This window comes from Oncorhynchus mykiss, chromosome 9 (genome assembly GCF_057628025.1).
Source record: "Oncorhynchus mykiss isolate SJ-2025 chromosome 9, ASM5762802v1, whole genome shotgun sequence".
In the NCBI taxonomy this organism is placed as follows: domain Eukaryota; kingdom Metazoa; phylum Chordata; class Actinopteri; order Salmoniformes; family Salmonidae; genus Oncorhynchus; species Oncorhynchus mykiss.
This window is the reverse complement of record NC_143030.1, coordinates 35,518,585-35,535,647: the sequence shown is the minus strand read 5'-3', so window position 1 is coordinate 35,535,647 and position 17,063 is coordinate 35,518,585. Positions and strand designations below refer to the sequence as shown.

Genomic DNA, 17,063 nt, shown 5'->3' with positions numbered 1-17,063 from the left:
CAATTGGTAGACAGATATCCTTACATTCTCCAGCAAAATGTATTGATTAACTTGGGATTTCGTTTTCCCACAATGATAGCAAGTTGTCCAGGTCCTGAGGCAGCCCCAAACCATGACGCTCCCTCCACCATACTTTACAGTTGGGATAAGTTTTTGATGTTGGTGTGCTGTGCCTTTTTTTCTCCACACATAGTGTTGTGTGTTCCTTGCAAACAACTCAACTGTAGTTTTATCCTTCCACAGAATATTTTGCCAGTAGCGAAAATCCAGGTGCACTTTTGCAAACTTCAGACATGCAGCAATGTTTTTTTTGGACAGCAGTGGCTTCTTCTGTGGTGTTCTCCCATGAACACCATTCTTGTTTAGTGTTTTACGTATTGTACTCATCAACAGAGATGTGAACATGTTCCAGATATTTCTCTAAGTCTTTAGCAGACACTCTAGGATTCTTCTTAAACTCATTGAACATTCTGCGATGTGCTCTTGCAGTGATCTTTCCCTTACGGCCAAACCCTAAGGATAGTAGTAATAGTGATGAACTTTCTCCATTTATAGACAATTTGTCTTACCGTGGACTGATGAACATCAAGGCTTTTAGAGATACTTTTGTAACCCTTTCCAACTTTATGCAAGTAAAAATGCTTTATCTTAGGTCCTATGAGATCTCTTTTGTTCGAGGAATGGTTTATATCAGGCAATGCTTCTTGTGAATAGCAAACTCAAATTTTGTGAGTGTTTTAATTAGGGCTAGGCAGCTTTAACCAACATCTTTAATCTCATCTAATTGATTGGACTCAGGTTAGCTGACTCCTGACTCCAATTAGCTTTTGGAGAAGTAATTAGCCTAGGTGTTCACATACTTTTTCCAACCTACACTGTGGATATACTGAAATACTGAAATTATGTATTCAGTATAGACAAGAAAATACAATAATTTCTGTGTTCTTAGTTTAAGCACACCGTGTTTGTCTATTGTGACTTAGATGACGATCAAATATCATTTGATGACCAATTTATACAGAAATCCAGGTAATTCCAAAGGGTTCACATACTTTTTCTTGCCACTGAGTATGCCTTAATTTAAAAAAAGATATAGACTGTTAGCTTTTATTTTACACCCAATTTGACATGCTCATATGAACTTCATATGTTGGTGCTCATGGGTCCTTTTAGATGGAAATGTCCAGTAGCAGTGGTGGGAAAAGTATCCAATTGTCGTACATAAAAGTAAAGATACCTTAATAGAAAATGACTCAGATAAAAGTAAAAGTCACCCAGTAAAATTATGGTTGAGTAAAAGGCTAAAAGTATGTTTAGAATATTTAAAATATACTTAAGTATCAAAGTAAATTAAATAGCTAAATTCACACACTTATCAACAGAACATCCCTGGTCATCCCTACGGCCTCTGATCTAGCGGACTCATTAAAACACACATGCTTCGTTTGTAAATTGTATCTGAATGTTGGAGTGTGCCCCTGGCTATCCATGAATTTAAAAAACAAGAAAATTGTGACATATGGCTCGCTTAATATTAGACTCCCCAAAATTACTTAATTAGCACTTTAAAGTATTTTTTACTTAAGTACTTTACACCACTGCCCAGTAGTAATAGTAATAGTTGTATAAAGTGTTATTATCCCTTAGGGGGAAGTAGTTTTTGCAATCATCCATAAAAACAGCAACATCAACCAATTTATTGCCTGTGAACTAATATACTAATACAGTTCATACTGATCAATAAATGTATTTGCTTGAAGCATGCATTTGTGAAAATGACACAGTGTTATTTATCTGGCCTCCAATCAACAAGAGCAGCCTGATTGGAGGGAGAGCAATTTTGATTAGTTCTGTGGGCATGTGGAGCATTGCCTTGTGGGAAATCAGTGATGTGGCATCTCCTGTAATTAGTTCTGCTTTTTAGAAAATTGAATGGGCTAGTAATTAGCAAGTGGGTAGCTTTTTGACTTGTTGTGCCTTTCCTTGAAGATCATTATTATTATCTTCTCAAGGCAAATCTAAGAAGCCTTGTGGCAGAGGCGAAAAACAGCTCAGTCTTGCTGCTCAACAGCTTCATGCCTACGTGTGTAGTTTAATGTGTATATTTTATTTTGATATGTATAGGTTTGCTAAACAGGGCTCATCTGGAAAATAGACCTTGGTCTCAGCATTGACTCGCTGTCAAAATAAGGGTTAAATAAAATAAAACATGCAGATGCAGCGCATCTAGATAGTTCTTATGCATCCTCCGAAACACAACTCAACTAAGCCGCCCTTCTTCTTGACACAATGCCCATCCAACCCTGAAGCCAGCCGCACCAATGTGTCGGAGGCAACACTGTACACCTGGCGACCGTGTCAGCGTGCACTGCTCCCGGCCCGCCACAGGAGTCGCTAGTGCCGGCCAAACCCGGACGACGCTGGGCCAATTGTGCGCCGCCCCATGGGCCTCCCTGTCACGGCCGGCTGTGACAGCCAGTCTGGAGTCGAACCCAGAATCTCTAGTGGCACATTGTGCCACTCGGGAGGCCCTTCTTTCCATTTTTTAATAGTGTATTTAATGGTGCTCCATGGAATATTCAAGTTTCTTTATTTTTTTATAACCCAACCCTGATCTGTACTTCTCCACAACTTTGTCCCTGTCCCTGCCCTGTCCTGTCCTGTTTTGAGAGCTCCTTGGTCTTCATGGTGCCGCTTGCTTGGTGGTGCAGTCCCTGGGGCATTTCAGAACAGGTGTATATATACTGAGATCATGTGACAGATCATGTGACACTTCGATTGCACACAGGTATACTTGATTTAACTAATTATGTGACTTCTGAAGGTTGCATCAGATCATATTTAGGGGCTTCATAGCAAAGGGAGTGAATACGCACGCACCACTTTTCCATTTTTTTAAGTAATTTTTTTTCATTTAATTTTCATTTCACTTCACCAATTTGGACTATCTTGTGTATGTCCGTTACATGAAATCCAAATAAAGAATATATTTAAATTACAGGTTGTAATGCAACAAAATAGGAAACACGCCAAGAGGGATGAATACTTTTGCAAGGCACTGAAGTGACTAAAGAATTACCTACAGTTGCATAAATCGTTCAATCCACATTTTGGTTTCCATGCTGTGTGTATTGGTCCATTTCTCTGTAACATTCTTTGTTGAAACCAGGCCAGGAATAGAATATAACTGGAGGGTGCTTACTTTCAAAATGATCACTTGTTGGCGATCAAAAATCCTTATTGCCTTAAATTGGGGAGCTGGTTGATTGAAACAAACTTTATTTTGCACTGATCCGGGTTGTAATATGTGTTGAGTTTATCAATAGCCTGATTAAGTGTATGCACACTTTTACGATTAACTGGTCTGTGCTGTACTTTCCAACACTGTTGAATATTAACTGACTGTAAATAAACTTTAACATCCAGAACAACTTTTACTTCTTCACCCAGCTCTTTTTTGGAAGACACAAAATAAGAACATAGGCTATTGGCCATTTGTGTCATTGGATTCGTCTGTAATTATGGAGATGCTTTTTCATTTGTTTTATTTCTTAACTTCAGATGGCGGTCTATTGCACAGTTTATTTTTTAGTCTAAGGTATTGTAATAGTTTTGCAGCATATACTGTATTGTTACCTGCAACAAGCACCCCAGCAGGGTATTGACACTATTTTTCAAGCGATATTCTGATCTTGAATTAGCCTATCTATTCTTTTCTTTGTACTTCCATGGTTGGTTTCACTGACTTTCCCTTTTAACTGCCCCTAATTTACTCATTTTTACAATTTCCGATGACCAGAGATTGAGTTTGTTGGAGAGGATCAGCGTAAGCAAAGTGAGGTGTAGAATCACGAATCTACAAATACTACACAAACAGACATTGATTGATTAATTGATTGATTGGAGACACTAGCGGGATAATGCTGTAAATACACAGTGCCTCATTTAATTGCCCAAAACACAGAGCCCTATACATGGTATCAGAGACCAGCAGCCTTCCAGCTGTCAGTTCAGTTCCATTCTTGTGTCGCACGGCCCCGTGCTTGAACCAGAAAACGGAAGTCCTCCTCCCTAACCTCTAGGCTACTGCTGTCCCACGAGCTAATCCCCTCATATTTGAATGAGTGGATGTGAAATTCAGATCACTACGATTCTTCTACTTTTAGGACTTTTAATGGATAGCAGAAGTTGCACAGGAGGAACAGGAGGTCAGTTTTACACATAATAATCCATAATCCGTTTCCAGGAATGATCCTGATGTGACATTACATAAGAACTGGGACCAGAGCTGTCGGGATTAGCACGCACAGTGACTCCAGAGGACATGCTAATCTCCCTATGTGATTATTAGTCATGATATTTAACACTGGCTTAATGAGCAAAGCAGTATTATCTGGCATATTTTCCTGTTCCATCTGCCTCTCTGGGTTTCCTTTAACAAAAGGTACAGAGAATTTAAGTGGATTTATTCTAAATCAGGGATTATTCAACAGATATGGAATGACTAAGGAAGGTTTTAGCAGTTCAGTCCTGATGAATCTGGACTAAAAGGGAGCTCTTGGTCCTTTTGTTAGATAAAATGTTTAGGTGTTGGAACCCTGTGATGGGGATGCTCATTCGATCCTCGCATGAGCCCTACACACTTCTACTCCCTCGATTCCAGCCATACTAAACAAGCGGATCACAGTCTTTCTGAGGTCTTGGCTGATTTCTTTAGATTTTCCCATGATGTCAAGCAAAGAGGCAATGAGTTTGAAGGTAGGCCTTGAAATACATCCACAGGTGTATCTCCAATTGACTCAAATGATGTCAATTAGCCTATCAGAAGCTTCTAAAGCCATGACATAATTTTCTGGAATTTTCCAAGATGTTTAAAGGCACAGTCAACTTAGTGTATGTAAACTTCTGACCCAGTGGAATTGTGATACAGTGAATTATAAGTGAAATAATTTGTCTGTAAACAATTGTTGGAAAAATGACTTGTGTCGTGCACAAAGTAGATGTCCTAACCGATTTGCCAAAACTATAGTTTGTTAACAAGAAATTTGTGGAGTGGTTGAAAAATGAGTTTTAATGACTCCAACCTAAGTGTATGTAAACTTCCGACTTCAACTGTAGGTCTCTTTTACAAATGCACCTTGTATATACAACATAAATATACACATTTTACCCAAACTATGTTGAAATAAAATATAAACGGAACATGCAACAATTTAAGTTAGAGTTCATATAAGGACATCAGTCAATTTAAATAAATTCATTAGACCCTAATCTATGGATTTCATATGACTGGACAGGGACGCAGCCATGGGTGGGTCTTGGAGGGCATAGGCCCACCCACTTTGGAGCCAGACCCATCCAATCAGAATGAGTTTTTCTCCACAAAAGGGCTTTATTACAGACAGAACTATTTTAGAGTGGCCTTTTCCCCAGCACAATATGTGCAGTGTGTGTTGTCCGTGTATGTTCCAATCTATATACGCCTAAAATTCGGTGTAATGATCATGCTGTTTAATCAGCTTCTTGATATGACACACCTGTCAGGTGGAGAACTACTCATTAACAGGGATGTAAACAAATTTGTGCACATCATTTTAGAGAAATAAACTTTTTGGGCATATGGAACATTTCAGGGATCTTTTATTTCATCTCATGAAACGTAACAACATGTGGAAAAAATCAAGGTGTCTGAATATTTTCCAAATGCAATTTATATACAGTACCGGTCAAAAGTTACTCATTCAATGATTTTTCTTTATTTTTACTATTTTCTACGTTGTAGAATAATAGTGAAGACTTAAACTATGAAATAACACATATGGATTCATGTAGTAACCAAAAAAGCTTTAAACATTCAAAATATAAAAAGTAGCCACATTTGCCTTGATGACAGCTTTGCACGCTCTTGGCATTCTCTCAACCAGCTATCACCTGCAATGCTTTTCCAACAGTCTTGAAGGAGTTCCCACATATCCTGAGCACTTGTTGGCTGCTTTTCCTTCACTCCTTCAACTCATCCCAAACCATCTCAATTGGGTTGAGGTCAGGTGATTGTGAAGGCCAGGTCATCTGATGCAGCACTCCATCACTCTCCTTGGTCAAATAGCCCTTACCTGTAGGTGTGTTTGGTCATTGTGCTGTTGAAAAACAAAGGAAAGTCCCACTAAGCGCAAACCAGATGGGATGGTGAATTGCTGCAGAATGCTGTGCAGGTTAAGTGTGCCTTGAATTCTAAATAAATCACTGACAGTGTCACCAGCAAAGCACACCCATACCGTCTAACCTCCTCCTCCCTGCTTCACGGTGGGAACCACACGTGGAGATCGTTCGTTTACCTACTCTGCGTCTCACAAAAACATGGTGTTTGGAACCAGAAATCTCTAATTTGGAGTCATCAGACCAAAGGACAGTTTTCCACCTGTCTACTGTCCTTTGTTCGTGTTTCTTCGCGCAAGCAAGTCTCTTCTTCTTCTCCGTTAATCGGGGTTTCTTTTTAGCAATTCGACCATGAAGGCCTGATTCACGCAGTCTCCTCTAAAACAGTTGATGTTGAGATGTCTGTTACTTGGAATAATTATTTAATAGTTTTGATGTAAAAATAAATAAAAATCCTTGAATGAGTAGGTGTGTCCAAACATTTGACTGGTACTGTACATTTTTCCCAACTCATTCATTTACTGAATGAGTTGGGTAACGCGTCTAGTCTGTATCTTACTTGTTGATATTCAGTGGCCAATCACAGTCTCCGTGGATTGATAAATACAGTGCCTTGCGAAAGTATTCGGCCCCCTTGAACTTTGCGACCTTTTGCCACATTTCAGGCTTCAAACATAAAGATATAAAACTGTATTTTTTTTGTGAAGAATCAACAACAAGTGGGACACAATCATGAAGTGGAATGACATTTATTGGATATTTCAAACTTTTTTAACAAATCAAAAACTGAAAAATTGGGCGTGCAAAATTATTCAGCCCCTTTACTTTCAGTGCAGCAAACTCTCTCCAGAAGTTCAGTGAGGATCTCTGAATGATCCAATGTTGACCTAAATGACTAATGATGATAAATACAATCCACCTGTGTGTAATCAAGTCTCCGTATAAATGCACCTGCACTGTGATAGTCTCAGAGGTCCGTTAAAAGCGCAGAGAGCATCATGAAGAACAAGGAACACACCAGGCAGGTCCGAGATACTGTTGTGAAGAAGTTTAAAGCCAGATTTGGATACAAAAAGATTTCCCAAGCTTTAAACATCCCAAGGAGCACTGTGCAAGCGATAATATTGAAATGGAAGGAGTATCAGACCACTGCAAATCTACCAAGACCTGGCCGTCCCTCTAAACTTTCAGCTCATACAAGGAGAAGACTGATCAGAGATGCAGCCAAGAGGCCCATGATCACTCTGGATGAACTGCAGAGATCTACAGCTGAGGTGGGAGACTCTGTCCATAGGACAACAATCAGTCGTATATTGCACAAATCTGGCCTTTATGGAAGAGTGGCAAGAAGAAAGCCATTTCTTAAAGATATCCATAAAAAGTGTTGTTTAAAGTTTGCCACAAGCCACCTGGGAGACACACCAAACATGTGGAAGAAGGTGCTCTGGTCAGATGAAACCAAAATGGAACTTTTTGGCAACAATGCAAAATGTTATGTTTGGCGTAAAAGCAACACAGCTCATCACCATGAACATACCATCCCCACTGTCAAACATGGTGGTGGCAGCATCATGGTTTGGGCCTGCTTTTCTTCAGCAGGGACAGGGAAGATGATTAAAATTGATGGGAAGATGGATGGAGCCAAATACAGGACCATTCTGGAAGAAAACCTGATGGAGTCTGCAAAAGACCTGAGACTGGGACGGAGATTTGTCTTCCAACAAGACAATGATCCAAAACATAAAGCAAAATCTACAATGGAATGGTTCAAAAATAAACATATCCAGGTGTTAGAATGGCCAAGTCAAAGTCCAGACCTGAATCCAATCGAGAATCTGTGGAAAGAACTGAAAACTGCTGTTCACAAATGCTCTCCATTCAACCTCACTGAGCTCGAGCTGTTTTGCAAGGAGGAATGGGAAAAAATGTCAGTCTCTCGATGTGCAAAACTGATAGAGACATACCCCAAGCGACTTACAGCTGTAATCGCAGCAAAAGGTGGCGCTACAAAGTATTAACTTAAGGGGGCTGAATAATTTTGCACGCCCAATTTTTCCATTTTTGATTTGTTAAAAAAGTTTGAAATATCCAATAAATGTCGTCCCACTTCATGATTGTGTCCCACTTGTTGTTGATTCTTCACAAAAAAATACAGTTTTATATCTTTATGTTTGAAGCCTGAAATGTGGCAAAAGGTCGCAAAGTTCAAGAGGGCCGAATACTTTCGCAAGGCACTGTATGACGTCTAGGGCTGGGAATTAACAGGGACCTCACGATATGATTTTTATCACAATTCTTAGTTACTGATATATGTATTGCGATTCTCACAATTTTCACAATTCTATATGTATTGCGGTTCAATACGGCAATTTTATTGCAATTTTATGTTCCAAACATTTTGCTCACTGTATCGATTTTTTTATAAATCAGCCCAATCCACTTTTTTATTTTTTTCAAATTGTCGTTGTCTGCCGCAGAGATGCTTGAGAAGTTTGTTTTGATAAGTCTTGGAAATAAAAGTGATGACAACATTTTGGCTCACTATTTAAAAAAAAACGTAGAACTAGCTATAGAATGAAAAATACCAGAGTTTTGGAGCAGGTACAGCCGACTAGCGCTAGCTAACTCTACTTAGCATTTTTTACAGATAGATACTTGGAGTCAAAGTATCGATATAATATCGGCCAAAATAATATTGCGATATGTAACTATCGATTTTAATAAATCAGCACAATCTACCTTTTCATTTATTTTTTTTTGCCGCCGTCTTGGAGCTAGAATTGGGATCATGTATGCTAAATAATGCTGATACAAAAAAAGCAGAACGGAGAGCAATGTAATAATTCGGCAAACTTAGCAAATGAGGCAACCATGGTAAGTACATGAGAGCGGTCATCTTCATGCATGTCCGCCATTACTATAACTCCTTTTTTCCCCAATGATTTGCCCTTAGCTTGAGTGGTTTTCCATGTGGCTGATAAATCTCAAAAGTCTGCTGAGAAACACGTTTTTTAATCAGGAGCCTATCTTGGTCAGCTATATAATGACTGATATACAGTAGACACAGCACTGCAGTGGTGTCAGTCTCTTGAATCCATTCTCGTCAAATCATCATCACTATGACACTAATGTCTCTCTACTGTCTTCATCTGCCTGTCTCTGGATTGTAAAGGCATGCTTCACATCTATGTGCTCTTTTTCTTTCTCCCTCTCTCTTTTCTTTGATGTGAAGGCTGTGAGTCCCGGGGCACCAGAGGATGAGAGCAAGCTGTCGGTAGGTCCTGTCTTGTTTGTCTATGTTTATGTCTGTCTATATGGCTAGTCTAACTTCTTTCTCTCCTTCCATACTGTACTCAAGAACCATGCATTATCTGTTTTATGGGTCCAACCTGCCTGTAGTATCTCTGTCTTAAAACTTTTTTATTGAAAACTTATTTATTTAACTAGGCAAGTCAGTTAAGAACAAATTCTTATTTACAATGACGGCCTACCTCGGCCAAACCCAGACAACACTGGGACAATTGTGCGCTGGCCAATAGGACTCCCAATCACGGCCGGATGTGACACAGCCTGGATTCAAACCAGGGACTGTAGTGACGCCTTTAGCCCCGAGATGCAGTGCCTTAGACCGCTGCTCCACTCGGGTCTGTCTTTGCAATTCAAATATTACTCTCTCAGTACATCACTAGTGCTACTGTGAGTTATCATACAATGATGCCTACAGTTTCAAACACTTGAAGACCAGTTAATATATCCAAAATGCTAAAACAAAGTTTTTGATCAGAGAGTGTTTTGCTAAAAGTCCTTCATAACCAATATAGGCAACAATGAAATATTTACTTTACATTTTGTCCAAAAAGGCCCCAAAACTGTTTTGAACAGCAAAATAACAATTCTCAGCGGATTCCACTAAGCTGCATACTTATGGCCTTTCACAAACAGCGCAGACAGTCTTGTGCGTCCCAACCTGCACACAACCACATGGCCTTGAGAATTAGCAGCTGACACCTCCAGATTGGGCCGAAGCATCACCACAGGCCAGCCAAAGCGGGCACACTCAAAACAGCTGACGCCTATGACGGTGGCCGATATCACACATATCTCAAGTTCAGCTCAAACCACCAGAGTAACCTTGGCAAGGCTATTTGGGCTATTTTGGCGATATCATGATGACCACTTTAGCTGTAATCGGTTGCTTTAACCTATGGAGTGGTACATTCTGTCTGATACCCCTGGCCTTGTGCCTGTTTCAGCATTAGCTGCTATTGAATTAAGCTTACATTTAGCATGAAAGCTTGTGGCTTTCATGCAAAGGATGAACGGTGAATCATATGCAACAGAGTCTCATTAAAGATTATGCTATTGGGCACAGTAGACCTGTCAGAAAGGGCTTTGATTGCTGTGTTGGAGGTGGAACTGCGTTAGAGCTGTCAAATACACAAGCGGCTCCTGAGAATATACTGTACCTAAAGCGGACATTGCCATTGGCTGCATAGAGTTGCATTAACAGAAATCCCATGAAGACTTGTTGACGAAATGTGTTTTTCTAGCCACAGTTACAATCCATTTTTCACATTGGAATTTTACAAACATTCACATTAATTGTGTGTTTGGTGTAGGCTTACCTTGTCCTGACAGTTTTAATAGCCGTGTAATTCTCTCTCAGAAAAGTTGAGAATTCCCTGTCAAGTAGAGAGACAAGGAAGCCCAGCTGGCTTAGCTAGCCTAGCTAGCCTGTAGCCTCAAACGGAGGACGCTAACAAATGTATTTAACGCTACAGGAGCTGTGCTTATTTTACTTTATTCTGGGGCAATGTGGACCTCCCATACTTTCAATATAGCAACTGTTTGCTTACAGAGGACTACAGGGGCAAAGTGGCTACTCTTAGCAAACAAGTAGCAGACTTACACAAGCTACTGGGGAATCCACGGCCACCTACATTTTATTTCTCTTCTACCTCAGTAGCCGAACGTCGCTCTGGCCTGGTAGAAGTGTCGCTGCCGTGTCGGCTCTCCATAGCCGACTGGCCGGTACTCTGCAGGGATCCCTCCCCAAAGGAGTCTACCCCTTACCTAGAGAATGGATTTAGTAGGGTGCTCCTGAATGACTTGGTGGATGTTCCTGTTCTCCATCCTACCAACCAGCCATGGAGATATGTCACTTGCCGTGGAAGTTGAAAACAGCAACCTCTGGCAACGGGGGCCTACTTGTCAAAGTTAAGCTCGGACTGGACTCTAGACTGGAGTCTAGAAACAGCTTCGCTGCCCTGGATCCAGAGGTTCTGACGCCTTCTTCCCTGGGGGCTTCTGATATGAGATCGGATGCGGAGGTACCTGCGCCGTGTGTTCTGTCTCCCTCTCCTGTGGCTTCTACCTCAGGTTCAGATCCTCAGAGCTCCCCCTCATCAGACCGTGAGACTGTCTAATACTCCATCTCATTCATTATCCACAATTTATACTACAGCTGGCTCGGGTCCATCGGGTCCCACCGCCCTTCAGTCCTCGAGAGGTTTGCGAAAGAACGGCCGGACCTTGTCGGCCATTGCACTAGCTGTCGTCATCGGCAGCTCTATGGTAAGAAACATCTCAGTTCCTGGGGCAAAAACCCTTTGCTATCCTGGAGCAAAACAAGGCTGCTTCCAACCATTCTGCGACAGCTGCCGGGAGCTGACACAGTCATAGTCCATGTGGGGTCAAACGACATTAGGAGGGCTAACTCGGAACTGCTGAAAATGTATTTTAAAGGAGGGCTAGCGCTGAAAAATTCCCAAAAGCTGGCAATTATTTCAGGTCTGGTACCAACGTTGGGCCGTGGGTGTGAAAGATTTAGCAGGCTACTAGCATTACACACCTGGCTAAAAGTTTCCTGTAGCTCTGTTGGAATATCTTTTTTAGATAACTTTGACACCTTTTGGAAACAGAAGATGCTCTACATGAATGACGGAGTCCATCCAAATTATCTTCGCTCCTAGACTCTGTCTACACATATCAAGGCTGCGTTGAGACAATGACTTATCAATGACTCAACCCCAGGTTAGATAATCACTACCATTGTAATGGTGAGTTGTAGTAATGCTGGAAAAAATTTACATAATCCCAGGTGTGTTGGCAGTCACAATGAAAGTAACTTTTATGTCCCTCTAACTCCCCTGAATGCCTCTGTCGATCCTATAGCTATTGTATACAGTAATCATGTGTCTATGAACCAGCGTTATATTGTTAGCACTGAGGCGGTGTGCCCTAGTAGGAAGTCCACTGTGTGAAGCTCACCCTGAACTATCAGCTCAAACATACAGTAAATAATAATAAGCTTCCTAGTAAAGCAATATAAAAAATCTAGCATTCCAGAAAAGTGATAAAAATAGCCTACATTAACATATATAGCCTAAGTGACAAGGTTCATGAAATCAATAACTTGCTAGTAACAGATGACATTCATATTCTGACTTTCTGAAACTCACTTAGATAATACATTTATTGATACAGTGGTAGCAATACATGGCTTTAACATCTACAGAACAGACAGAAACGCCAATGCGGTGGTGCAGCCTATATACAGAGACAGATTCCTGTAAAGCTTAGAGAGCATCTCATGTTAAATATTATTGAAGTAAAATGGCTACAGGTTCATTAGCCTCACCATTCTTGAGGGAAGCTGCTATAGACCATCAAGTGCTAATAGTCAGTTTCTGGATAATTTGTATGAAATGCATGTGATTTTCAACAGAGAGGTATATTTTCTGGGTGACCTTAATATTGACTGGCTTTCATCAAGCTGCCCACTCAATAAAAAGCTTCAATCTGTAACCAGTGCCTGAAACTTGGTTCAGGTTATCAACCAGGTTATTTACAAACAACACAGGAATTAAATTAAATCATGTATTGATTACATCTTTACTAATGTTGCAGAAATCTGCTTTAAAGCTGTATCCAAATCCATCGGATGTAGTGATCACAATATAGTAGCCATATCTAGGGAAACCAAAGTTCCAAAAGCTGGACCTAACATAATACATACACAAGGTCATACAATACATTTTGTAATGATTCCTATATTGAGGATATAAAGAATATTTGCAGGTCTGTGGTGTGTAATGAGGAGCAACCAGACGCTGCACTTGATACATTTATGAAATTGCTTGTTCCAGTTACTAATAAGCATGCACCCATTAAGAAAATGACTGTAAAAACAGTTAAATCCCCATGGATTGATGATGAATTAAAGAGAGGGATGAGGCAAAAGGAATGACAAATAAGTGTGGCTGCACGACCAATTGGCAAACGTACTGCAAATTGAGAATTCATGTGACTAAACTGAATAAAAATAATAAACTATACTGTGAAACAAAGATAAAATATATAAAGACTGATAGTAAAAAGCTTTGAAGTTTGCAAAAAGGCAAACTCAGCTCCATCATGCCGACACTACACATCCAAGTATAACTGTCCAAATTATTAAAGACCAGCATTGTAATTTTGATTTCCGAAAAGTAAGTGTGGAAGAAGTGAAACATTATTGTTGTCTATCAATAATGACAAGCCACCTGGGTCTGACAACTTGAATGGAAAATTACTGCGGAAAATAGCGGACGATATTGCCACTCCTATTTGCTATATCTTCAATCTAAGCCTACAGTTGAAGTCGGAAGTTTACATACACCTTAGCCAAATACATTTAAACTCAGTTTTTCACATTTCCTGACATTTAATCCTTTTAAAAATGTATTGTCTAAGGTCAGTTAGGATCACCACTTTATTTTAAGAATGTGAAATGTCAGAATAATAGTAGAGAGAATGATTTATTTCAGATTTTATTTCTTTCATCACATTCCCAGTGGGTCAGAAGTTTACATACACTCAATTAGTATTTGGTAGTATTGCCTTTAAATTGTTTAACTTGGGCCAAACGCATCAGCTAGCGTTCCTCAAGCTTCCCACAATATATTGGGTGAATTTTGGCCCATTCCTCCTGACAGAGCTGGTGTAACTGTGTCAGGTTTGTAGGCCTCCTGGCTTGCACACGCCTTTTCAGTTCTGCCCGCAAATTGTCAATAGGAATGAGGTCAGGGCTTTGTGATGGCCACTCCAATACCTTGACTTTGATGTCCTTAGGCCATTGTGCCACAACTTTGGAAGTATGCTTGGGGTCATTGTCCATTTGGAAGACCCTGATGTCTTGAGATGTTGCTTCAATATATCCATATAATTTTCCTACCTCATGATGCCATCTATTTTGAGAAGTACACCAGTCCCTCCTGCAGCAAAGCACCCCCACAACATGATGCTGCCACCCCGGTGCTTCACGGTTGGGATGTTCTTCGGCTTGCAAGCCTCCCCTTTTTTCCCTTCAAACATAACGATTGACATTATGGCCAAACAGTTCTATTTTCGTTTCAGCAGACCAGAGGACATTTCTCCAAAAAGTGTGGTCTTTGTCCCCATGTGCAGTTGCAAACCGTAGTCTGACTTTTTTGCTCCGGTTTCGGAGCAGGGGCTTCTTCCTTGCTGAGGACTGGTTTTACTGTGGCCATATTTCCTCCAGCCTCAGGCCCTGGGATTGATTTGCACTTTTCACACCAAAGTAAGTTCATCTCTAGGAGACAGAACGTGAGCGGTATGACTACTGCGTGGTCCCATGGTGCTTATACTTGCGTACTATTGGTTGTACAGATGAACGTGGTACCTACGTTTGGAAATTGCTCCCATGAACCAGACTTGTGGAGGTCTACAAATTTTTTCTGGGGTCAAGGCTGATTTCTTTTGATTTTCCCATTATTTAAAGCAAAGTGGCACTGAGTTTGAAGGTGGGCCTTGAAATACATCCACAGGTGCACCTCCAATTGACTCAAATGATGCCAATTAGCCTATCACAAGCTACTAAAGCCATGACATAATATTTTGGAATTTTCCAAGCTGTTTAAAGGGACAGTCAACTTGTGTATGTAAAAGTGTATGTAAACTTCTGACCCACTAGAATTGTGATACAATGAATTATAAGTGAAATAATCTGTCTGTAAACAATTGTTGGAAAAATTACTTGTGTAATTCACAAAGTAGATATCCTAACCGACTTGCCAAAACTATAGTTTGTGAACAAGAAATTTGTGGAGTGGTTGAAATATGACTTTTAATGACAACCTAAGTGTATGTAAACTTCTGACTTCAACTGTACGTAAAGCAAAAGTCATTCCGCTACTCAAGTAAAACTTGCTCAAATAGCAAACCAATTCAGCCTGTTACCAACCCTTTGTAAGCTTTTGGATAAAATGTTGTTTGACCAGATACAATGCTATTTTACATTAAACAAATTGACAGACTTTATGCATGTTTATAGGGAAGGATATTTAACACAAATGACTGGCTGAGGTTTGGCTGAGAGTCTGGGAGAAATTGGCTGAGAGAAATGGATTATAAAAAGATTGTGGGAGCTGTTTTGTTAGACTTCAGTATGGCTTTTGACATTATCGATCATAGTCTGCTGATGGCAAAACATATGTGTTATGGATTTACACCCCCTACTATATTGTGGATAAAGAGTTACCTGTCTATATTGTGGATAAAGAGTTACCTGTCTAACAGAACACAGAGGGTATTCTTCAATGGAAGCCTCTCCAACACAATCAAGGTATAATCAGGAATTACCCAGTGCAGCTGTCTAGACCCCTTACACTTTTCAATCTTTACTAATGACATGTCACTGGCTCTAAGTAAACCCTGTGTGTCTATGTATGCGGATTACTCAACACTGTACATGTCAGCTAACACAGTGAGTGAAATCACTGCAATACTTAAAAAGGGACTGCAGCCAGTTTTAGAATGGGTGGCAATAAACAAGTTAGTCCTAAGTATTTCTATAATTAAAAGCATTGTATTTGGGACAAATCATTCCCTGAACCCTGAACCTCAACTAAATCTTGTAATAAATAATGTGGAAATTGAGCAAGTTGAGGTGACTAAACTGCTTGGAGTAACCCTGGATTGTAAACTGTCATAGTCAAAACATGTTGATGCAACAGTAGCTAAAATGGGAAGAAGTCTGTCTATAATAAAGCTCTGTTCTGCCTTATAAACAACACTATCAACAAGGCATGTCCTAGTTTTGTCACACCTGGAATACTGTCCAGTCGTGTGACCAGGTGCCACAAGCCTTTGTCCTTCAGGTATTTCCTTAGGGGAACAGCCAAGGACTTGAAAGGATTGTGTAATGGTGCCATTGTTTGTTTGACAGCGTTGACCTCCTTTTGCAGGCTAGGCCACGGCTCCAGAGAGGTGGCAGCTCAGCCTCCCTGCACAACAGCCTGATGAGAAACAGCATCTTTCAGCTTATGATCCACACACTGGACCCACTCAGTGAAGGTAAGCAGTTATCCAACATACACAACACTGTTTCTCTATTCTTGTCTTGCTACTAATGTTTACACAAAGCAACATGGTATGCCTTGTTTTTATCTTTGCCTGGTTCCACTTCCATAGAGTGCCAGAAAGTTAACGGGTGTTCATAATCCCGGTCCTCTTCAGGTTAACCCAGGACTTTCTGTCACTCGACCAACGCTCAATGGAGAGAGGTTGAGTTGTTGCACATACGTTTTTGCAATTAGATGGATTCTAATAGAACCATGTGGTTCATGGCCTTTTGATAAATAAATATAGAACACACCATAAAACCTATATACTGTGAAATGAATGTCTTCATTCTACCATAAATGTAGCACTATCCACTACTATCCCTCTCAGAGCAGTACAGTAGTATAATGTACTTCAAGTCACTTGCTGCTCTGACTTACAGTATAGCTCTGAGAGCTGTAAATAACATTCCCAGGTTAAACCTGTTGCTTGGGCCCTATACTTTATATTGTGATTTATTGTAGCAGAATTTTGCTTGTTATTTCAGACCAGGGCTCTGTGAA

At 40.3% G+C, this 17,063-nt stretch overlaps 1 protein-coding gene across 2 annotated transcripts in view; it reads left to right on the top strand.

Moving 5' to 3' along the window:
- LOC110531927 (sodium/potassium/calcium exchanger 2) overlaps nt 1-17,063 on the top strand; it is a 177,036-nt gene that overhangs the window by 65,376 nt on the left and 94,597 nt on the right. For both annotated transcript variants that reach the window (XM_021615417.3, XM_021615421.3), the window contains exons 3-4: nt 9,389-9,430; nt 16,404-16,512. In XM_021615417.3, the coding sequence (XP_021471092.2) occupies nt 9,389-9,430; nt 16,404-16,512 (151 nt within the window). The remainder of the gene's footprint in view (nt 1-9,388; nt 9,431-16,403; nt 16,513-17,063) is intronic.